Source organism: Dicentrarchus labrax, unplaced genomic scaffold, assembly GCF_905237075.1.
Source record: "Dicentrarchus labrax unplaced genomic scaffold, dlabrax2021, whole genome shotgun sequence".
Classification (NCBI taxonomy): Eukaryota; Metazoa; Chordata; class Actinopteri; family Moronidae; genus Dicentrarchus; species Dicentrarchus labrax.
In genome coordinates this window covers 27,078,447-27,103,760 of record NW_026136719.1, presented here as the reverse complement: position 1 = coordinate 27,103,760, position 25,314 = coordinate 27,078,447, and the positions used below count along the sequence as shown (strand labels likewise).

Genomic DNA, 25,314 nt, shown 5'->3' with positions numbered 1-25,314 from the left:
ATTGGCTGTTTCCTTTTAGCTTTCAGCTGCTTTGAGTCCCCTAAAAGTCTGTCAATCACCTGACTGACAGCTCATCTTCCTGGGAGCTGATGTCATCCCCACTCTGTTTCTCACTTAAGGCCACCATGGACAACTCGCTATTAGACTGCACAAGACAGATTAATGGCTTCAGTAGCGTGACAAGATGCTTCCGGATCCACAGGCATGAGGCTCAATGCTGATGTTTAAGCCCTGCTGGGACACAGCACCTCCAGCACTTTTTTTTATCTCACAGAGTTAACCTAAATTATATAAAACCCTTTTAAAAAGAAAAAAAAAAGTAATTATCTTTGAAGGCTTAAATGTTGCTGCTTGTCATCTTTAAAATCTAGAGCTTCAAAGTAATTCTCTATCACAGTCATTAGTCAAGTTTTCATCCAAATGTAGTCCAAAAACATTTACAAAAGTGAATGCAAATGAATTATTTGGACTAATTACTCAAAATTGTGTACATTGAGATGAACAATTGGTGGCACTAATTCTCCACTTAGGTGCCATTAAACCATTACAGAAGAAGTTTTGAATTTCTGGTGTTTTCACTACGAACGTCTCTACATGACAATTCGCTTCCGTACAGACATTGAATAACAGCAGTTCTTATGAGGCTTTTATAATGTCCTTTTAGTGCATCCATGATTCATGGAAGCTTGGTGAATGGTAAAAAGAAATGTTGGTTAATGGCCACTATGAGCGGAAACAAAATTATTTTTTTCCCCAATACAATACAATACAATACAAGTGTATTTGAAACATTTTAGCTTCTATAAATACAGTAACATTCAAATTTGTAAAAACATCCACATTAAAGACATGAGAGGTTGATAAAAATTACATTTAGATACTACGAATTTGTTTTTCCAAATACATATTAAATGGAAAAGTAATTGCTTTCTGGAATATTTTCACTGGCAATTATTTTTTTCTATTCATGGAGGCAGTGGTAAAGATGAATGGTGGACATGCAAAGTGCAGGACTGTGTGTGACGCTGCATATGAGGGGTTGTGTCCTGCATGTGGTTTTTTCGTTATCAAAACACTTCAGGAACCATCATGGTTTGAGTTGATTAAAAATGCAATACAGTTTCTCTCAAAACCTATTTGCTGTTGCAAAGTAGTAATGGAATTTCAAGGAGACAGTGTTGCAAAATCATAGATGTAGTCCTGGTAGATAATTGTAAGATCATGTATCTTTTAAATGCCAGAGATGATGGCATTTAATTCTAAAATATAAAAATAAAAACAAGAAGAATAAAGCATGATATGAATGACTGACCTTGGTTCATTTATAATTATAGTGTGAGAGGCAGAGGAGAGCGTCTTATGTCTACCTACTTCTCTTTTTGTTTTATTTCATTGTCATATTTGGGTCACATGTTGTTCTGTTGCACTCCACTGGTATTCCGTTTCTGTTTCTCTGCTTTTTGTTTCTCTCTTTCTCCCCTTTCTTATTATCTGTGTTTCTGTCACTCTGCCTCTTGGTGTCATTTTTTCACCGCTTCTCTTTCACTCTGCTCTCCATATCTCTCTGTCTTCTCTCTTTTTCTCCCCTCTTTCTTTTTGTTTCCACCCCCCCACCCCCCCCAGCCCCAGCCCTGTACAGCCCACCAGGGTTTCTGTCCTGTTTGTCGACGTTGCACAAGCTGAAGAACTGGTACATTTGTTATAAGTCCATTGTCAGCCACTGAGCAAGGCGCTGAGTTCAAAGTGAGCCCCATTCAATAACACAGATCTCCCATGGAGCCAGCACTCTTGCAACGCACCGCCGGCCAAACTCCCGCTCGGCCGGAGCCCTCATCAGTCGAACCTGCTTTTCATGCAACATCAGAGCTGTCAGTGGATCGACCCGTTGAGGGTAGAAACTGGCCAAGTTCTGCAGCACAATCTCATAGCACAACACACTACAAAACAAGACAACAAGACACTGCTATACAGGCAAGCAACCACAGCAGGGGAAAGGCATAACTACTTTCACTTTTTCATTGTAGGCATTTCACTGATGCTGTGAGTGCAACAATAAAATAAGCTTAAAGTTTTAGGTCAGCAACATCAAACAGCTCGCAGCACAATAACAGTGTGGGGAAGCTACATAGTTTTAACCTAAGATGACTGGGCATGGAGCTGAATTGTACACTTGCAACACACAGTAACACAAACTGGAGCTCAGCTACCCATCACAGCCACAGTCCTCCTCTGTTTACCAGCAAATACATTTTGAGAGAGAGGCGAAGGCGATGTCATTCTCAAAACACGCCCACTATTATGTATCATTATTAGTCTGAAGTTATTTTGTGAGGAAGTGCTGCAATCTTTACCAAACCTCAACCCACCTCAACTTTATTACTATCTAATAGGATGATTTTATTTTTTGTGAGAGGATATATTTCCATGACTTCAAGTCAAGTTTGCTAGACTTGCAGCAATAACTTCTTGTTGTGAATGTACATAGCTGGGTGCCCGGATATCTCAGTGGGTAGAGCTGGTGACCCATGTACTGAGGCTGAGCCCTTGCTGCAGCGGCCGAGGGTTCGAATCCGACCTGCGGCCCTTTGCTGTGTGTCATCCCCACTCTCTGCCCCCCTTTCCTGTCTGTCTTCAGCTGTCACTTTAATAAAAAAAAGCCCCAAAAAATATACTTTGTAAATGTACATGGCTAGATAGTGATAGCAACTGCAGGACAGTGAGTGTTCTCCCTGTGCAATTGTACTGTAAAGTTACCACTCTTGATTCTCGCTCTCTTTGACTTTGAGGGACTAAATTGTGCCAGACAAAATAGCAGGGTGGAATTCTTTAATGTATCGATTCATTTTACAGTACAATGCATACCCAATTTTGTAGTAATACCACTTTCAGTAAATCAGCCTCCCACTCATGAGTGTGACACCAGCTCTTCCTGGCTGGTTGCCTTCATCCCTCGTGGCTCTACCCGTGGCCTCTCCACATTAGCAATCTAACTGCTCACTGTTAGTAATTGCAAAGAAAGTGCATTATGTCTCAATTTTCGTTCAAGTGCAGACAATCTGAACTCAGCGGTGGCACTCAGTGCTGGACACAGTGCTCATCTTAGTGAGTGTTGCTGTTTGCAATTGGTTTAGGAAACAGGAGCTAGTATACTAATGCTTGTCTCATAACAGCCCTCACACACTGAGCCTACAGCATGAAGGACGCTGATACAGAATTAGTTGACAGGTTTCTTGTTTTGCATCTTGGAGCAAATAATATTTTAATAGCCATCCACTTTTCATTCATGCTTCAAAATAAGTGTGGGTGGATTTTGTTTGAAGTTATTGTAAAGTATAAAACGACAATTTGAAAAGTGGAATCAAAAAAAAGGAATGCATTAAAATTAACACTTAATTAGCATAACACAAAGACTGCCGAGCCAGCACAAGACTCAAAATGTCATGTTAAAACTTGACTAGAATTTAGAATAGATATCTATAAATATGTAGTTAAATCATGAGACGCTTTAACTACACCAGATCTAGATTTTCTATTTTTAATCTATCATCAGATAAACTGACAACACTGTAACCACTACTGTAGCAATCTCAAAAGTGTGTTAACTTTGAATCATGTTCATTTGCAGTTAGTTGAGTGAACAGACATTTTATTACCAGTTTTAACTCTCCTCTTCTGCCTCAGGTTTTGCGCTGCTTTATATTATAATACCAATGTTTGTATTATTGCAGGTTCTGAGACAGTCATGAGTTTTTGTTGTTGGCTGTTTTCACCTTCCTCTTCTTCTGCACCTCCTACATAAAAGTCTTACATAGACTATACTACATGCAAATGAATGAATCAGGCTTGGAGGACAACATTTGAGACGCACTGCTGTAGTGTTACAACTGAGAGCAGTTGGACCCACTTCTCTCTCTTCCACTTGAAACAATTGAATAAGAAGTGCTACAATCGTTTGCTGTTTAGATTATTTTGTGCTTCTTTTTTATCTTGTGTTTATGCTGATCTCAGATTTGAATCTCACTTCATGTATCATTTGGACAAGCAAAGTGCTAATAAGAAAACTACATTAGAGTAGAAAGGCTAAATTCACTAAATCGACCCCAAACTCTTTGTGCTTCCATCTTGTGTCTCATGACCTTTGGAACTTTGGATGCACCTGAGGTTTAAGGAAATGTGGCACACATGATAATGTGAGATGTTCATTCAAAGTCACTGAGGACAACTTCTATGTAAGACTCACTGGATTTGAGGGGTGTGACTGTGTGTGTGTGTGTGTGTCACACTCAGTATTATAAAAAAGGAATCAAGTATTCATTACTTATTACTCATTGAAAGAGTACATTACATTGCTTTAGTAAATATGTCTGTATTTTGAAGCATATCAATGTACAGGATTTATGGCCCTCAACTCTTACTGTTTCAGTTTAGTCTCACCACTCTCAACAGCATTGTTTCCAGCCACGACAGGCAGGAGTTTTCTGCAAAAAAGCTCTGAGAAACATACTTTACACTGCCTGCTCAGAACTAAATGTCAGACAAAGTTAGCAACTAGCTGGTGAACATAGTTGGGCATTTAGCAGCAAAGAGACAGATATTTCACAGTGAATATTGGATTCATAATCACCAGTACAAACAAGCATCTTTTTGCTAATACTTGTGTTTACAGTTTGTTTCATCTCAAGCACTGGGCCAAAACAAATCAACATATGCAGTTTTGATGATAGAAAACAAGACTGCTCAAACCACAGTGAGCAGTGATTGCACGCAGCCGTCCTTCTCCAAGTAAAGTTGCATTTACACACCCTGCCTAATGAACAAAACCCTGATGATTCCTTACCAGTGGCTAGCTACCCACGTATGAAGACACAACATGTAAATAAGACAACTTGGAGTTACCAGAAGGAATATAATTCAAATTTTACACTTTTACACTGCTTGTTACAGAAATCAGTAATCACGTCAGTACTGGGGTAGGGTTGGGTTGAGGCTGTGTTACAGATGGCCCAAGAGCATTTTCCCCTCAGGTGGACACAGCTGACAGAAGGCCTGAAAGAATTCACTGCTGGCATGAAACTCTCTCACTCCATTTCATTTATGCTCTTTCTGCTATTTTTTCTCTCTTTCTCTCAGTATCTCCCTTTACTCTCTCTCTCACTTTTTGTTTCCATCACTCTGTCTGTGTCCCTTCCTCTATTGCCTCACAGGCTTACTCCCCTACCTCTTTTCCTCATTCCTCTCCTGCCATTCAAGGATTTTTTTGTTTCTTTCCTTCACATCTTTCCCTCTTCTCTGTCAATATATTGGTTTCAATACTCCTCTGCTATCCCCTCTCTAACTTTGGTTCTTTCCTGTCTTTCTCTCATCTGATTTCACTCTTCTTTTTATCTGTCTGACAAGATATATGTTTGCCCTCCCACCCTCATTCACACGTGTGCACACACACACACACACACACACACACACACATACACGCAACAATGCACACCTATACCCTTCTCTCTTTCTGTCCATCTTATCTGGATCTATACCAGCCCAGCAGTTCTGGCCCGTTGCCTGCCCTCCTCGGGGAACACAGCTGAGCGGAGAGAAAAGAGGAGCAACGCCTAAAGCCCAGTCTCTTTAGCCTGATCATATACACACACACTGGCATATACTACACATGAGCACTCGTGTCCTTGTGTAGCCGGTCTGTCCCGACGCTCCAGTCTATATGAATTCTTCTGCGTTGTGTGTTTGAGAAGGAATAGCACGAAGACAACTGCTGCCTTGCCAGCTGGAGGGGGAATTATTCTCTGCGAGTATTACACAATAATATCAGCACTTCACATGTTCAGGTTTCTACACGCACACATCTCCTCAACAGTGGTTGCAGCCAAATGAGTGTATGACTCGTGTACCACTGACTCTTTACTATATTTAGTCTTCCATTAAAAGCAATAGCACAAAAATATAACTATAGTAACTATCATTGTAACTATAGCTACAATTACTAGGTAGTAGGTTTCTACATGCACACATTTAAAGGAGACAGCTGGCTGGTTTAGAAACCAGCACCACCAACTGTTATACTACTTTAATACAAGGTTTACACCTGCAACTTGACTTGATTGTTTTTCTCATGGATATATTTCCAGACGAATCACAGTTTTTGCTGTACTTCAAATGAAATTGCATTTATTTTTTCTACTACTGGAACTTTGTCAATTGTACTCAGTTGGAAAAATTTCAACAAACTGGCCTTGCAGAAATTTCAAGTTGTATAAGGCACTGATAAAAGAATTCAGTGATGTGCCTCAGTCCTCCCAATAGTGGTGACAGGGTGGGCAGCTACCGTCTAAAAAGCTACATTTTATAGTGAAAGAAGTGACACTTGACAGATCCCTTATAGACAAATTCAGAAAGCCCTCCGCTTCCATTGGCTGACAAGGAAGGCGTCATGAAAAGGTTTTGACATTCTCTACAAGCAGAGAGACTGATATTTGCAAATTAATACATCTCGTTATGACAGTCTGTCATTAGGTGATGCTTCCTTTGTTTCACTGAATTTATTTTAAAAATGTATGACTGCAAGGAAACCTAGTCTTAAGATGTGTTCAGACAGAAAGAAAAGCAACTTTCCGCCATCTCTATTCTGTGTCTGACTTTTATCCCACTTTAGATTGCACTCATGTCCTTTATTCAAAATTATCATTTAAGGGCAGAAAGTGATTTGAGGAGAGATGTGGGGAGGCGTGCTACCCCCTTCTTAACCTGCCACCCCACCCCCTCTCCTTCACCATCCCCAACTAGCAGAGAGAGTACAGGAGCAGAGGGGTTGTTTAGTTAAATAGTCTAGTCTTCCCGACTCATTGATCCTTTATGTGACTGAGGTTTGTGGAAGTTAGAATCTATTGCCCCGAATATCAGTAGCCAAACTGCGCCGTGACATGGTACTGTCCGTGGTGCTGAAGTAGCAGATGAATTTGTAATTTTAAGTTTAGTTGTAATTTTGTATTGGTAAGTTTTGTCATGGATATATGATATATCTAAACTCCTATCCTATAAATACTAAATTCTATACTATAGCATAGCCTATACACCCTATAGAGCAGTGTCCCCGTCATGATCGAAGTGACACGTAAGCAACATGTAGTTGCAGAAGAGCAAGAGGATCATAGAGACATTCAAAACAAAAAACACACATGCATGTGATGCCATCTTCCCAAAGCCCAGCAAGTGATTTATCTTTTTTATCTGTTTGAGTGGCCCTAATAGAGGCTTTGTTACTGCTTATCAAACTCACAGTCATTACCACGGCTACAACAATCATTGCAGCAAACCTGCCCACTATCAGGAGCCTGGAGGGCAAACACTAACCTCAAGTGTGTACACAGAGAGTGTGATGTGAACACAAACATACGTACACATGCATACAGTACAAAACACAACATACACACGCACCTTTTTATAATGCAGGCACACATACCGTACACACAAACATGAATGCACCTACTCACACATGCCAGCAGCAACAGTGGGCGGTCCCCAGCGAGGCAGAAACACACTAATGGATAATGACAGGGTTTGACAGCAGGAGAGTGAGCTGAGTCACTCTGGGCACGCAGGCAATGAATAAAAGAACGGGAGTGCTGTCTGAATATCCCTCACTGACTGGATTCCCTTTGATACCATACTATTCCTGCCAGTCTCCCTTGGTAATCCTGCTCATTACACTGTGCTGTCCCTCTATTGTGAGACTGGCTGCAGAAGCCAGTATGAGAGCAGAACAGGAGGGACAAAAAGCCCTTCTCACTGGCTGGCCAACACCAGAGAGAGGCTGTAATCAGTTCTTGAATTTTCTTGTCTGCATCCAGATGATCACTCGAGCATTCAGTTTTCACTGTAGACCTCTCTTACCATCATTGGCTGACATGCAAACACAAGCTCTGATAAATTAATACGTCTCAGCATCTCTTCAACATGGCAGCTTCTATTGTTCAAATTGTACGACAGAACCAGCGCTGCTGAAGTATATGTGATGTTTTTGTTGAAGGATGTGGGGAACCAGAACTACAGACTGTTGCTGTTCTTCTCCTGTGTCATCTGCTAATAGGAAGATCCAGCCTTTTCACATTGGATGCTGCAGTGAATCTATACTGTTTAGTGAAAGGAACCAATTAAAAAGTTCTGTGAAACCTGCCAGTCATATCATCCTACTGCTTTTTGATTTTAGTTAGTGCTGATTGACAGGCACACTTTCAAACCAAAATTACTTTCTGTTTCACTTCTTGCATCAGTTGATAACAGGAAGATTGGATGCCTGAAAAATATCACTGCGAAAAGCTGCCAGTCATATCATTCTATTGTCTTTGGATGCATCTGCCCCACTGAGTCCGGTCCATTTAAAACCATCATCAAACCCCAGCCCTGGCCAGCATTGGCTTGTTGTTCATAAGACCACGGTTTGGCCAAAATCATCATTTGTATTGCTCCAGTCTGCTCTCCCAGACACAAACAGCTCTGACAAAAGGCCAGATGTCTAGTTTGTCTGATTAACCCACTACTTCTTTAGCTAGTCAACTTGTGAAATCTATTCCAGGAATCTCCAACTTGCATTTTTTCCCCTCCCATTCTAGTTGGACACGTTAAATGTTGAGCTCTCTCCGTCAGTGTCACATTGACACGTAAATGCTATTCCAATTATTCTGCACCCTCTCTGCTCGCTGTCAAATTACCAGCAATGGGAGCGGAGAGTGTGCTCACTGCACCTCTCTGGCATTTTCCCTGACAGGGAGAAGAAAGGAGTCTGCGATAGCAGAACGAGGGAGGGCTTGGGGCTCAATGAGCACTTTAAATGCTGAAGCCAGGTAATCAGACAGAGTCAGTGAGACCCGGAGAGAACTGTGGGATCGAACAGGTTTTGCTACGGATGTTTTCAGCTGATTTTCCAGGTGAGACTGTAGTTTATGAATACTTGACCAAGTGCTTCACGTAGGCACAAAATAAAATAAAAATGCTTGCAAACTGAATTCATGCTCCCTCATGAACGGCCATTTGTTCTGGTGTTTTTTACACAGTAGGCAGCAATGAGCAGAGGCTCAGACAGGCTGCTAGTTTAGACTGGTAAAGCAAATCTGAGTTTTGAATGCAAAACATCCTGAAACATGAGACATAACTTCCAGGAGCAATTATATCAACAACAAAAGCAGGGTTTTGTTAAGCATCTTCAATAAAAACCTGTAATATAAAAATAATGTTTGTAGAATTTAGATGCAAATTTCAGATTGAGTTTTTCAAGGTCAGTATCTGCCCCAGCATTGTTTTCATACAGGTGCTGATTTTTGGTTTTTGTTTTCTCCACAATAGGCAGGAGCAATGGGTTGGCAGTCAGCAGCCTGTAAGCTGCTGCAAAACCAAACTGTGTTTCTTAAATGACACCTCAGCTCTGGGGACCTTGGGGCAACAGCCACCTGACGTGTGTAAGAGTTATTTCAGGCATAAGGGAGTGTCAGTCAGAGCGACAGCCCTTTGCAGCACTCTCTCACACACACACACATACACACACACAGACACACACATACACCTCTCATTAGCACAGAGCTGTAGAAGGGTTGAGTAAGTGCTGCTCTGTTCAGATGTTCACACACACTTCACTGCCTGTCAGAGCCCAACCACACAGAGCACTGTGGGATGAGAGGCTTCTGTTAAAAAAAAAGTGTCTAAGAAGGAAACTTTTACCGTCATTATTTCCATTGTACCGCACAGAGCTGAAGACAGTGAGAAACCTACTGTAGTCACTGTAATGGTACAGATTTTGTAGGCGTTTTGTTATGTTTATTGTTTGGTGCTATTTTTATTGTTTTGCTGATTATCAACAATGTAGCTGGGGAGCGACGCAGAGGGTGCAGACGGGAGCAAGAGGAAATTATAGGTTGGAGACTGGAGGCCAGAGGTGATGTGCTGGAGAGGGAGAGGAGTGGAGGCTAGAGGAGAGATAAGACCCTTGGGGGAGGATGGAATAAAAGACCAGTATCTGGAGGGGGAAAGAATGATAATGGAGGGAATGTAGAGGAAAACAGAGGCAAGACCAGAGGCTAGTAGGAAGAAAACAGGAAAGTGCTCAAGGCTAATCAGGAGTTGCTATGAAGGCCTGGAATGGTTTTGTTTATGGGATGGATGGAGCCCAGAGGTGAGCTAGCAGGCATGTTAAGAATGCATGGCTTCGAGGCCACTGACAGAGAAACAAGGTTGGTTAAAGGAGTGAACCTAGGTGTTAGTCCTGTTCTTCCCAACTCATAATGTGCGTTTGCTTACGATAGCTTATCAGTCTTTACATTTCAGTGTCAAAGAGACTGAAAGGTTATATATATGAAATTCACTCGCCACTGGATGTTGCACTGGAGCACCAGCAATCTCAGACCAAAACAATAGGACTTAAAACTCACCAAAACAGTCTTTCCACAGTCTTTCTAAGAATCAGCAATGCTGGTCTGGTCGAAATAAACCCTTAATTCACAAAGTTAGATGTCAAATATTTTTGACAATAGCTGCAATGGCTGCAACATAAACTACGTTAATCCGTCGGGACAAAATGCGCCTGAAGTACGTCCACTAAAAGTGCTTGTTTTTGCCACTGGCAAGCTCAGATTGCTTGACAACATTATGGAAAGGATTCCTACAGAGATAAACCTTTTGTTTAACCAGAAACAGCTGTAATATCTCTATCGCTCGGCATACTCGAGGGACAAAAATGTTAATTTTACCTTGCTTAAAATTAGACAAATCTGCTCTTCATCCTGTATGTTATCCCTCGCTAAACAAGCACAGCCACTAAAAAACACTAAAAAGTAATCCCCCAAAAGTATTGCTTAACCACAGGGGAGACGCTATATCTTGTTATCATTATGAGATTACACTGCTAGCTGCCAAAAATTTCATTACATGTCAATCACAGCTCCAGAATCCCATTGTTTTATCAAATCAGAAGGTCATTTGTAAAAAGGGATGACAGACAAAATGTGTACTGGGTCACAATTCTGTATGTCTAGTTGAAATTATATGACCAGTGATAGTGAAAGTAATTTAAACAGAGCTTAAGCCCTGTTAGCAGAATAACTATTATTGGCCACGATGGTTCAGTGATTTGTGAAATCTGCAGAGATTCTCAGTGAATTTAATTGTTGTGAATCTGATTTCCTCTTTCTGCATCTCCATGTCGACTAATGTGAACTGCAGGCTGGGTGAATGCTGACGCTTTAGTATTCAGCCACGGTCCCTGTGCTTTACTCACATGTCTGGACTCATCAGTCGCTGCTGTAATCAGTAGTGCTTTGACAGGAAAACAAGGGGTGTGTAGGAGAACGTGAAGCTAACTCAAATGAGAGGCCAGGGTAAACAGTGACAGGGCCAATTCCAGTTCCCAATCTCACTGCAAATAGAGGTGAACAGGGGAGCACAGAGACTTAACGAAGACATAGCAGCATCTGATCACAGCACCTCAGCGCACCGCCAGTGTACCAACAGGTCACGATAAAAGGATTTGGCATTGACTTTAATCTAGAAGAAATGAAAAATTTTGGGCAAAAAAGACTTAAAAGAGGTCATCAAACAACTCATTTAATCCCACCCAAAGCCAGAGCACAAAGCCTTAAATGGCTCTGTGAAAAGAAAAGAAAAATTACAACACTCGTGCGCAATTATGTTTCAAATTATTTTATTTGTTCAAAGGGTACAATCAAAGTCAGCACCACTTCTAAAATAAAAACTGGAGTTTTACTATAAAAATACACAGAGGTTTTCTTACCCATTTCCAGCCACTTCCAAACCAGTGTCTTTATAGTTGTTATTGCTTTTAACACATAATGATCTCTTTTATCATTGATATCTTTGATATTACTGAAATTGTTTTAAGTTAAAGAGATAATGTTCCTTTAAATTAGGTGATTTTTCATTTTATTAAATTAAATTAAGCCTTATTTCAGCACCAGCAGCTGTCCATGGTCCAACATTAAGGAATCACTGCCCTCCCTAGTTTCACTTCCTAACCAGCTGAATGAGCAGAACGTTTCCAAACCTTTTGAACTTCTCATTTGCTGTGTATTTATTCATTTAGAATGTAACTTAGTGGGGGCAAGGGGAATAAAGCTTTTGCTGAAGCAGGCCCTCCTGTACATGATTGTCCTGTATCAGCAGGAGGGAGGGAAGGAGAGTAAAGCGAGAGCAAGTGGTTAGTCAGTTACAGAGGACAGAGGAGGTTATTTCAAGCAAATAGGAGTGGGGAGAGTAATTAGTTGGCTAACTGTGTGTCAATTTGTTTTAGGAACTTTCCGTTTGTGATGCTGAGCTTGGAGAAAAGGCAAATGGTTCTGTCTAACATGGGATTGTGTTGCATGGATCTGATGAGCATTCCTTTTGTTTCTTAGACCTTTAGGTAAAGGAAGGAAAGAAAAGACCATTATTGATTTTTTTATAGGTCACAACAGAGTTAATGAGGACTGAGAATGGGTGTGTCATCTGCATATTTAAAGTATTTTGTGAAGGTTTGTTGTTATAGTCCACTGTTCACATTGTGTAGAGGGATAGACTGAGGACACAGCCCTGTATGTGCTGCTGTTGGTGATGAGGGATTGAGTGTATTTTCAACCCTCACTACCTTTGGTCTGTTGCTTAAACTTACAATAACTGACTTAGAACAGAGCTGAAATCAATGGAGAGTAGTCTGACAAGGTTATTGTGACTGTCTAGGTTTCACAGGAGTAAAAACACAAGTCAAGTCAATTTTATTTATATAGCCCGTCACAAATCACAAATTTGCCTCGAGCACCTTTACAATCTGTACAGAATATGACACTCTCTATTCTTAGACTGTCAATTTTGATAAGAGAAAAACTCCCCCAAACAAGCCTTTAATGGGAAAAAATGGAAGAAAGGTCAGGAGGAGCAACAAAGGAGGGTTCCCTCTTATAGGACGGACAGACACACAATAGATGTTGCAAAGTAGGAGGAGTTATTTCAGGCAACCCTGGTTCATGAAGTAAAAGACCCATTCGATTTTCTCACAGACAGTGTTGTAGTGTAGGGCACTTTTACAGCTTGGATCAGCATGAAACTCCTAGCTAAATCATCAGCACAAAAAATTAATGACTGCATCAGAAAATATCTGGTTGTTTGATAAAAAAAAAAGGTACAAGCTTGTATGCATCCAAATGCAGACGTTACTGTAGACGTTATTTACAGCTCGCAAGGTGCAGGAAACATCCAATCAATGAGCTTTAACAATCTGTTACACCTGTCGCTGTCAGTAGGTTGAAGCTAAAGATGAGTGTTGACAAAACTGAGAACACAATCTGCAGCTTAAATTAATTCACTTGGGGTGAATTCTGCAAATATGGCATCATGTTTTGTTCTCAACTGTAATAACAAAGTATTTTCAATTCACTACTGCCATGATTTGTGCCTCAAGGCTCAGGGTATTGTAATGTTTAGACCTGTCCATCATGCCAAGATGAAGCACAAACCTGGTTTCTCCAAAAAGAAGTTGAAATAATTAAAACTGATGGCCATAACATAAACCTATAGGGTAAAGTCTTGTGTTTCTGTGTTACATAGTAGTAATACTAGTTACATTGAGGATATTGCTAAATAAACATTTTAATTGGAAAGACAGAATGGGGAAAAAATCCATCCCACTTCACAATGAGCATTGAGCTTCCACAATGAGGAAGCCACTGGCCTAAATGTTTTTGTATTTTAACCAGAGTATGAATGTGAAAATTCAACTTAATCTTAAGGGCAGCCCATTTTGTTTCTATATGGACACTGTGAATACATACAGGAAATGCTGCTGTCAAATCTTTTCGGTGTCTATATCCTTCTATTTCACAAACTTTCACTTTGTTCACGCAGCCGTCAGAACTGCGGCTCTCTTCACAGTGTGTCTATCTCTTCCCCTTTGAATAGTTGACTCTGTGCTCAGGCTATAGATACATGAGAGCACATCACTCCTCTCATGTCATCATCAGCTCTGTTGAATCGTCTTCTTCATCTAGCCATGCCTGTGCAAGTTCCAGGACAGCATACAGCAGTGCCGCCTGCAGATTTAACTGCGTGAAAAATTTCAGCCTTCTTTAACCAGAAAAACTTTACAAAATCTCCACTCACAGTTTGGACTTTATGATTCCCATCTGCTTCCCAATGTCATTGGCAAGGGAGTGGTTCACAAAGGGAGTACTGCAGTGTGCCTAGGTCACAAGCTCTGCAGCATCTAAATAAGATATGTGCCAATTAAAGCCTCCTGCACCTCGTCTCGGCCGAGATAATTCACTTAACCCCAGGCCCGCAGCTGACAGGTAGCATTTGTTTACACATCCTTTCTCATGCAAGCTGCCAGGCCTCGTCCTCTACATGGTATTACAACAAGCCGCCTCCCACCACAGCCCCACGTACAGCTCTCTGACTCTCTGTTTCCATGGAAATCTGCCCTAGGAAGTCTTTGCATCTCCTAACCTTGAAAGTACCCCAAGTAGGATCGACTCTGAGAATATATTGTTGTCAAAATGAATTGTCATAACAGTAATCAGTGCCACATTTGATACCCCCTTTCAGCAGCTTTCTATCTGTGTAGTTCATTATTTCCCCTCCTGCTGTGTTCCGCGCCCAGTGTTACCAGCATGAGAAAAGAGAAGAAGAAGATTGCACAGAAAATAGAAGCCCAATATTGGACCAAATTAAAAGATGAGGCAGATTATTATAGCTACCTACTTTAACGCCCCACAGAGGCAGTTTCTTTTTATCATTAAATGCAGTCTCACAATGTTTTGCCTCTATAAGTAGGATTTTATTCCTAAAGCACTATACTGTAAATCCATTTAGAGGGAAAAAATCCCATTGCCTCAATTTCATCATTTAATTACTCTGAGATAAAAAAAAACTCTTCTACGTAAAAACATCCACAAAACAATATAAAAGATAACCTCAAGGGTTTTTCGAGGTCTCACAGTTGTCAACTGATCAACATATCGTTGTTGGAATCAAACATTTTCATACATTTTAAATTAAATTAGAACATAACATATATATATCCAGTATATATACCACTTAAAAATGTAGCATCTTTAACCAATTCACAAACTCATATGTAGGAGTGATGTTGTGATGGACGTGATGATGCATGAACTGAGTAGCTGCAGTGCCTCAGAGAAGGAAAGCATAGTGTTCTGAAAATAGTGCAAAGGTGTTAATGCAGCACTACAGCCTCACATCATAAATAGTCTTCCTCTGAGCTCAGTTTTTATCTCACTGAATGTTGATGTAGTCTTTGTATGCTTAGCCTGTGCTCTGCCACAGACAATTATGAGCCAAACCATGTGTTATTTATGGTGCATGGAAGGCACACTGATTTAATGTGGCGGGGGATTGGAGGAAGTGTCCTCTTTTTCATTTGAATTGCAACTAATGAGAGAGCACATCTCTGACGATTTACGAGTCTTCCTAACACTTGACCTTCATATGGGGTCAGAGGTGGAAGGGGAACCTATACATGGTGTTGTGAACATCATGTTATTTATGGATTTCACTAATAACGCTATCCTTATGTGCACCCTCTGTGGTGTAGTAAAAAGGAATTGCGCCAAGGAGGTCAGAAGAATGTCATGATGGGGTTTAGGAGGGGAGCTCAGGTTAATACACTCTGCTGGTTAGCAAGCTACAAAAGGACACCGTCCTTTATCAGAACAATTGGCACACATAATGTTACATTTTCTTTTCCAGGCTACAGTGTGAATGCAGTGCTGATCTACACTAAACAAAACAAATCAGCAACTCACATGTCACATTCTTTTACTTCACTTTGCCAGGCTCTCATATTTGTGCTATAAAGTCATAGTACCCTATCACCAAGAGTGGCTTTATTAACTATAATGTAGCTTTAAACATGCTTAGTCATCTATGACCTTTATCAGCCTCTGTTGATAAGCAGAAGGAACTGCAGTGGCACTGAAAGAAGTCAAAAGGAAAAACCTCTACTCCACCACCTTTACCATGAATCTAAAAACTGTAATTACCCTGTGCTTAAAACAAACAACAAACAACACAGACTAATAAGGTGTAATAAGGTCACAGAGCCAGAAACTAAATTAAATACTAAATCCTACTGACATGATTATGGTATGGCATCATGGTTCCTACTCCTGAAACACTGGGAAGAGTCTGTTTCTTGGTGTCCTGGTTGTTTCATTTACAGTACATTGTGACTGATTGGATTAAAGGTGTGTTACTGATTCATTCTTGGCCAAACCTGTCCTTTGAGTTGTGAACACCTAATGTATCCAAGCCTTCTTTCACAACACAAGCCAGTCGTCAGATGCACAAACAATTTTAGATGGTCCATGTTTGGTCTTTAGAGAGCCTCTGCAAGCACATCTTCTATCCCAAATCACTGATTGCTCACCCATCGCCCCCTCCTCCTCCCCAGCAGCTGCTCTCTCTGGCCCAGTCCTGGAGGATTTCAGCACCAACTGAAACATCGTTTTATCTCTTACCACAACAAGTTAAAACATCAATGGACCAGAGCTTAAAGCCTAATACCTCTGTTCTCAAGCGTTTTTCCTCTGATAAACCACACCAGCATGCCAGAGCCCTGTATTCCCACACAGAGTCAAGTGGAGGAGGAGCATGTGTGCAGAGTGCAGGTGTGGGTGGTTTGTTGGGTAGAGAGGGGAGTGCAGCTGGTTGGGGTCACAGTGGCTCAGCGTGCTGAATGACTAATGAAAGGTTTATGGTGGCGCAGCACGACTGCCGAGCCTGAGTAGTGGGCTGGAGGAGGATACGCCTTGTCTGGCTTCTAGCACCCTCCTGGCCTGTCTCTGGTTAAAACCAGGCATTTAACAAGTTCTCCCTGAACAGAGGGGCCACAATCCTTCACTTAACAAGCTCATTATTTCACATTGTTTTTGTCCTTTGCTCCTCCTCAGCGGCAGTGGCAGGGAAAAGGATGTTTGATGTGTGTCTCTGTTAGAGAGTTATACAAGGGTCTTTGAGAGGGAGGGATGATAATGGATCCGCTAATGATGTGGCCCTTGCTTATATGGATCCTTGCAGTAATGCAGGATTGTCTGCATGAATATTCAGAGGCTTTGTCCCTGAGAGAGAGGTGGATGCTCAAGGTTACTTTAGAGGGCACCAGAGGACAAGCCTCAAGATCCTATTCTGCTTTTAAGTCGGCTTCCGTCATCATCAAAATAACAGTGAAATATCTGAGAATCAAAGCAAAACTTATCAGACTCTTTCTTTTGATCTATGCTGTGAGCAGCGGAGTTTATATTTGTGTGAGTTTACCAGAAGCCTTTAGAGCCTAAAGAAGATAGTTTGACATTTAATGTCTGGGGATAAAAACAACTTCAGCTTTATTGTTTGACTGTTTCCCATTAAAGAAGTCCCTATTGGTGCATTTATCTTGAATCTCTCCATTAGTGCTGCAAAGAATCCTTTTTGTGAATGCTACTGTATACGGTAAGAACAAACCTGTAAACAGTATAAACCTCTAATCCCTCTCAACCAACTTATACCTGAGAAGAAACATTCACTTTTACATTATTTACAAAATTATTTTTGGGAAAAAATGGGCTTCGGCTGTATCTATCTACATCTATATGTGGAATTACCTGGGTGAATTTTCTGCACCACACAGATGAAACCTCAGTGTTAACAATTTATCACTGTTACACCGCGCAGCAGTAAAAATCAATAGCATAGTTATACTGAGTGGAATTGACTGAGTGTGAAATTGCAATCAAACAGCAACTATTACCCTCAACCAAATAGATACTACAGAGATAAATGATGCTTACAAATCCCCCTGAAATTTAGTTTACATTGTTATATTACTTGTTTCAGTTATAGTCTATTATGGAAAAATCTTCCTCTCATGAAATGTAATTTTGGCTTTCTACTTCAGAGAGGATTGCATTTTCAGAACCAAAATTCTAACTCTATTTGTAGACTTTAAAGCCTAGATTTATCTAATCAAATCAAGCCATGTCAGATTAATTTCTAAAGCAACTTTAACAAGACACCTTTGTCACAAAGTGCTGAACAGGACAACTTGGTTTCTGTAACTGTACTGACTGTAATGCTCAGTTCAGTACCTTGGGCTTGAAAATAATTTAACCTTGGCGGAATTTATTTTAGTTTTCTTTGCAGAATAAATGACAAAAAAAATTCAAGGTCAAAGATTCAAGAAACTAAATACATTTATTGCATCCAACATTTTCATTCTGAATTCAGCTGTTTAAAATTTTACTCTGCTTGAAGGTGCGACATAGAAAGCCAAAGTGTGACAGTATTGACTTCAACAGCTGTGACAAATTTGTAACAACGGCCAGACAAAGCACCTCTTAAAAGGAACCAATTAAACCTTTGGAGATTTCAATTACCACCTTGATGGGGCTTTCAAGATCGATAACTTAGCTTGTATTTTGACAAGATGGTCAGGGCTACAAGGGGCTTGTGCCGCTCCATCAGTTTAGAACAGCAGACACTGAGAGACCGTTGCTATTGTTGCGCTTGGATGTGTTTCCCAGGCAATGGCATCTGTGTGTGTTGTGATAAATATTCATGCGTTTCACATGCGCCAATGTAAACTCATATCAAAGATGCACATCATACATGAGCTATCATTAGGGTTAGGAGATCACATAGCACAGCAGCAACCAAACAAGATTAGAAAATGTCACACGCCACCTCCTTAGCCCACTTCCCTTCTTTTTCCTCCTCCACCTCTTCTTCCAGTGTCTCGTTCACAAGAATGAAGACAAGTAAAGATTCAACACACAGAGCCAGACAGCAACACCAAGCTCTCCAGCGCATACTAATCTAAAACAACATTGAATCTGAGCAACGCATTTTATTCCCTCCCCACCGAGGCGTGTTTAAGTGTGAGCTAGGGATCTGCAGATCTCATCACTTAGGGAAGGTTGTGGCCTGCATCTACAGCCCCCACCACCACCCCACCCTCGTGCAGGTTCCTATCACTTCCAGCCACAAATTGGAAGTGACAGGCCACTCAGGCAGAGGTGTCTTTGCTCCCCCCATCAGCAGCCATGCAGCCCCACTCAGAGCTGTCAGCCTGATTATATATCAGCAGAATGGGGGGACCTAAGGAAAGGAGATGTCCAGCTGGAGACAGACCACTAAACACGTCGTCTGTCCTGCTGCCTCACATCTGCCAATACACATACCACCTGTCCCCAAGGCTGCCACAAAACCAATCTGTATGTCTCTATCACTCTTCCACTGTCCTCTAGAAGAAGAAATTCAACAAACTGCATCTTTCTCTTCGTCTGTCTTTCCTCTGGTCTACAAACTACATCTTTTTTAAACCTCCACGTTTTTCTTGCTGGTTATTACTGGGTCTCTCAGTTCTCCTTCTATCTTTCTTTCCTTCTTTCCTTCTATCTTCCTTGATCTCGTTTTGCCTCACTTTCCTGTGTTGTTTTCTTCCCCTGTCTCATCCTATGCACTTGCTACTGGGAGCACAACTCATTTACCAACTTTCCTTGCTTGTGGCAGCTCATTACACAGATAGAGCTACCTGTCTTCTCTCTGTGGACTAGTTGATCAGTGGTGATTTTCCCGGGGATCAAAAGTAGACGTGCTAAGCGATAGGAAGCGTAAAATTATTGGAGCCTCTGATGCATCGGGGGCTCCTAACTCTCTTCCACAAGGACAAAAATACATGTTGTTTACTTAAGTGCTGATTTTCTTGTCTCTTTTCTCTTCTCTCTCCCCAGGCGTGAAGCTTGGAAGCACTCCACGGCAGTCCAGAGAGGTACGTGTTTACTCCATTTCTCCCAAAACACAGATACACAGGTTGCTCCCAACTGCTATCTATTGCAAAAAAGTGATTGTCAGCCTTGTACCTCTCAGCGTGTCTGATAGCATCTGTGTAGAGCGGCTGACCTCACACAGTGCATTCAGCCAGTCAGACCTAACTGAGTAAACGCTCCCGGTAGAACCAGGCCTAGGTTCCTCAGGGTGTGATCACACCTATTTTTTTGTTTGTTTGTTTGTTTGTTTGTTTGTTTTTTCAACTTACACGGTAGTTTATTAGAGACTTATGATTTTGATTAGTTTACATCCACTTTAGATAAATGGTGACGCAGCATTTATGTGTGTTGTTTTTTTACCAAAGATTTGGGTAAAATGCATCCTTAATTGCCCCGAAAGGCATTCTAAAAGATATAAAAGGATTTCAACCAGGCCTTTATCGTACTATTAGCTACAAGGTTAAGATAGATAAAGAGAGAGAAAAATCACGTTTGACCCCAAGACCATCAATAAATAGGTTTCTATGTCAGACATGCAGCCCTCGTACTACTGTATCTCCTCTCAGCTCACCCCTGCTTGCTCTCATCTCTGCTGTGATTGTCAGTGCCAATGAGAGATTTACATCAGTGAAAACCCTGAAGAACATAATGTCTGGTGCATAGGTTACTGCCTGGTGCTCACCGTGCACATTGAACACACAGGGAGAAACCACTCCTTCCTTTTTCCCCTCCAGATGTCCCTGCAGATGAAAGAATATGACCATTTAAGTCAGAAGGGGGATGAGCCAAGATTCATGATGGTCTCATCACCTTGTCTGTTGTAAAATTAAAATTATACATCCAGTCCATTGGCTTTATGATGCCATTACAGCATTTAATTGAAATAAAATGTCAGAATGCATGATTGCCTTGGGCATCAAATGATGCTAATCAGACAGTGGATGATTCTAATTCAGATTCCCCATTAAGTGTTTATAAGACATTTATATGATATTACCGCTCAGTTTATTGATAGGTCACGGATGGCATAGGGCAGTGTGACATTTGCCTGTAACGTAAAGTTAGACCTTTGTTTGAGGTGCAGTGAAACAGCACCATCAAGTGGCTGATTTGAGTACTGAAAGCAATATGTGGTTGTTTCTGGTAATAAAGCTCAGTTTTTACCACCTCATTAAGTAATAAGTATAAATTCTATGTTCTTGCACATGTACCACATTATGTTGCATTTTGTTTGGTCTAAACACATATCTGCTATCGTCTACTACAACCAGTGTTGTCATTCATTGTTTTATAGACTCTTTCTACGCAGGACAGCGAGAGAAGCAAATCAGACAATTATCAGGACCATCAAGCAGCAGAAGGCATCTTGTCCAGCCTGATCCCTCCAATGCAGTTCCCACACTTTGAGGAGAGCAGACAGATGGCCACCACTGGGTCTCGGGAGCAGGACATAGGTTCCCTTCATGTCTCCAAAAGACAGCGCAAACTGCTGAAAACAAGTCCCCCAATCAGTCATACCAACAATAATGTTTCTGTGTCCTCTTCCTCTCCTTCCTCCTCATCCTCAGTCTCCTCCTCCTCTGCCTCTGTCTCTTTTTCCCCCGATATCCTACAAGCACGCCGGAAACTAATGAAGGATGTGTGTGCTAAGTACAAAAGCAGAATCTCCAAGACCATCACAGGTGATCATGTGAAACACCTGTATGTGGAGGACAAGCACAAGTTGTTGTACTGTCAGGTGCCCAAGGCTGGCTGTTCCAACTGGAAAAGGACCCTGATAGTGCTGGCAGGCAAGGCCCGCAATGCTCAGAGCCTTCAACATGACACAGTCCACTACGGCCAGAAACTCAGGACACTTAACACCTTTGACCATCAGGGAATCATGCAACGCTTGGAGACCTACACCAAAATAATTTTTGTGCGAGAGCCCTTGGAGAGAATCGTGTCAGCATACAGGGACAAGTTTGAAAATCCCAACAACTACTACCACAACCTGTTTGGGAAACCCATCATTTCCAAGTACAGGGTGAACCCATCCTTGGCAGCCCTGAAGACAGGCAATGGGGTCACATTCAAGGAGTTTGTCCGTTACCTTCTGGATGTCCACCGGCCTGTGGGAATGGACATCCACTGGGAGCAGATGAATCAGCTCTGCCATCCTTGTCTCATAGACTATGACTTCATTGGCAAGTTTGAGAACATGGAGGAAGAGTCCAACTTTCTTTTGCGATTGACTGGGGCGCCACCCAACATCACACTGCCCAGTTTTAAAGATAGGAACCCAACCGACCTGAGGACTTCTCTGCAGATCACACAAAAATACTTTTCACAGGTCAGCCAGTCGGAGAAACAGCGAGTCTACGACTTCTACTACATGGACTATATGATGTTTAACTACTCCAAGCCTTTTAAAGATTTATATTGACTGACTCCTATCAAGACGCTTGAATCCCAGTCACATTCCACTACGCCTACATCGCCACCATAATGAAATATTAACATGAAAAGGCTCATTCACATGCTCACGTGAATCTTTGCATCTAAGCAGAGAGATCAGAGACCAAAGTTCCTCTGAATTTCGCAAAAGCTGCTTTTTATGAATACATTTCTACCAGATTATCTTAATTTTTAGACAACTCTGAGATGAAAAGATTCACGTGATGTCATATTAAATGCTCAAAATAGTTCTGAAATGCACATGGTGAGGTAGAATATGAAAATTATAAATGTTATGCTTATAAAAAAGTTTATTATTGTTCAACAGGCTTTAAATTATGCCTCACTGTGAGTCAAATAGCATATGCAAATGCATCGTAAAAGGGGCGCCCTTTGTTGAATCAAACCATAATGGGTTAAAGTTCCAATCACATTTCTAAATTCAGAAGTGATTTCAGAGACACAATAGAGTATCTTCGGTGAGCCCCTACCACCTACTTTCAGAATAATCATACCAAAACTTTTATGAATTTGTTTTCATCCTTGGTTGACCGCAGATGGAGAATAAGTAATGATCACCATCAAGCACTGCAATTTGTTGATTTTTTATTTAAAATATTTGCATTTACTATTTGACTCACAGCAGGTTAGGCATCAGTATACCTCTATGTATCAATGCATACTAATACAGTATTTCATGTAAATGGTTTTACTAAACATAAACCTTAACAAAATGAAACACTTTAAGTAGTATAAATCTTTAAAATGTGTCAAGTGCTGCCCACTCAGAAGCTCTGTGCACTTACTGTAGCATTTTTGTACTTCTAACTTTGTTGGTTAGGTCTGTGCTTTAGTCTAACACATACATGTGCTGTCGGTCCCCCTTCACTAGAGGTATTTACTTGGGTGGCTGTGGTTGAATGCAGGACATCTAGATACTTGCAGGGTAATGGTGTTGTTGCCAGTATCTCTTAATTCCTGTTAGTGTTACTGACTTACATACTAATCAGTCAGTTTCTAGAGTCTGTTGACAGTGTTGGCAACCAGGTGGATAAAAATAACATTGCAAAAAACTAAACATATGTTTAGAGTTGGTTTTGTGACAGTCTAACCATGTATGATTTGGACACTTGGACTGGATGAGAAAAAGAAAAGTGTGCCCCCAAACTTCTCCATCTATCACACCAAACACCCCCTCAACAGCTATCACTTACAAATCTCACACTGTCAGCAGCTCCGTACCCACTGTATGTATCACATCTATTCTCCACCATCTTATAGGCTTTTTACTGACACTACTGTGTACAATTGTATAATGGGCATTCAGATGACTATATATTTTTCTATGTATTTCTAAAATATATATATTCAGTGCTTCTTGGTGAAGGTATGTTGATGTCATTGATTGTTCTTTCAGTATTACCAGTGTAGAGTGTGTTGTGTAACAGAAGAGTTTCTTTCCAAAAGAAAATATCCACCAGCTGAAAATCCCAATTCTAATTCTCAAGAGACGAAATGACTGCAAAAATCTGCAGTGTCATAGATGACTTAGTTTGACTGATGAATTGATACCACTCGGTGCTTTGCAGGTACTGAGAGATTTTTTAAATAAAAATGGATATATAACATTTTGGAAATTAGCTCTTTAATTACTTATCCCTAATCTGTTTGGTCTCTCAATAGGATAATAGACCCTGTACAGATGAGCTGCATTATCCACCTAGTTACCCATCCTGACTAATGACATTTTTACCAACAGAACTCCACTGTGTGTGTGTGTGTGTGTGTGTGTGTGTGTGCGTGTGCGTGTGCGTGTGCGAGTGCCTGTGCGTGTGCATGGGTGTGGTACTGAAAGAGCTGTTTAGATGTTTTAAAATCTATTGACCTACATCTTTTGAAAACATATTAGACACACATTGGAGGTACAATATCCTGTGTACAATATTATGAGACAGATATATTCCTAACCCACCCACCGCTCACCTACCACTTAAGTTTAAAAAAAATGTTTTAAGTACTAATTGATGCAGTTCGGACCACATAACAATGTGCACTTGTGGAAACTACACAGGCAATTCTTAGGTCCTGAACACTTTTACAATTTTTAAAGTAGGGCTCTATTACAATCCTTTATATGATTGGACATGATGGATACTGTAAAATTTAATATGTGGTAAACAAACAGAACCATTCATCAGATAATCATGTACTGTAAATCTAAAGCTTATACTGACTGACTGTAGACCTAAGATAAGGTTTCTCTAAATTAAAGTTACTACTTTACTTGCTGTATGTTGGGTGCAATGAAGAAGTGACTGGATATGATGACTATGACACCAAAATAATAGATGCAAATGAATACTTGGCTACAATCAAAGTGCGTAGCAGTTTATCTTTTACAAGGGAATGATGCAAAGATAAACTTGAGCTATTGTGATGCTGGGAACAACCTATGGCTAATCTCCTATAAAGCAGCAGTCACTATTCAGCTACATGTTTTGCAGGTCACTGGGAATGTGTTTATGTAACAAAATACTTTATAAAGTATGGGTATGGGTTAAGGGAAATTAATATTATTTAAATCTATACACACTATAATCAATTTTTGAAGACCTTTAACAATTTTGGTGGTAGTACCCTTTCACGCTGACGGTAATTGTATGAACTTTTGTCATTATAGTATGTTTGCTTTTGCAATTCCAGAATTTAATCTTTGTTTAGGTTGTGGTCAGATTCTATGTAGGTATAGCCAATTTCTGGCCAAAATAGCTATCGCATTATGATGAGTATCACTCTTGCAAATACTCTGTCAGTCCCTGCCCCCCCCGCCCGCCCGCTAATAAAGTTTTCTTGGTATGTGGGTGTATGGACAGATTTATCAAAAGCGTAATTACAGTAACAAGTGAATGTATAACTGTTTATCGTTGGTGCAAAAGTGTATAAAGTATATGATCTTAAGCCCTTTGCCTTATTTTACACTGCCAATCAAATGGTGTATATCAGGAAGACATTCTTCAGGTGGTTATTATTTCTGGCTGATGAGTGTCTACTAATAAATTGTCTTTAGCATTTTCAA

At 40.7% G+C, this 25,314-nt stretch overlaps 1 protein-coding gene across 6 annotated transcripts in view; it reads left to right on the top strand.

The window, feature by feature from the left end:
* The window catches only part of LOC127351918 (carbohydrate sulfotransferase 8-like), a 160,175-nt gene extending 134,861 nt beyond the window's left edge, over positions 1-25,314 (top strand). For all 6 annotated transcript variants that reach the window (XM_051379919.1, XM_051379917.1, XM_051379916.1 and 3 more), the window contains 2 exons: positions 19,767-19,804; positions 21,097-25,314. In XM_051379919.1, the coding sequence (XP_051235879.1) occupies positions 19,767-19,804; positions 21,097-22,227 (1,169 nt within the window). In that variant the 3' untranslated portion in view covers positions 22,228-25,314. The remainder of the gene's footprint in view (positions 1-19,766; positions 19,805-21,096) is intronic.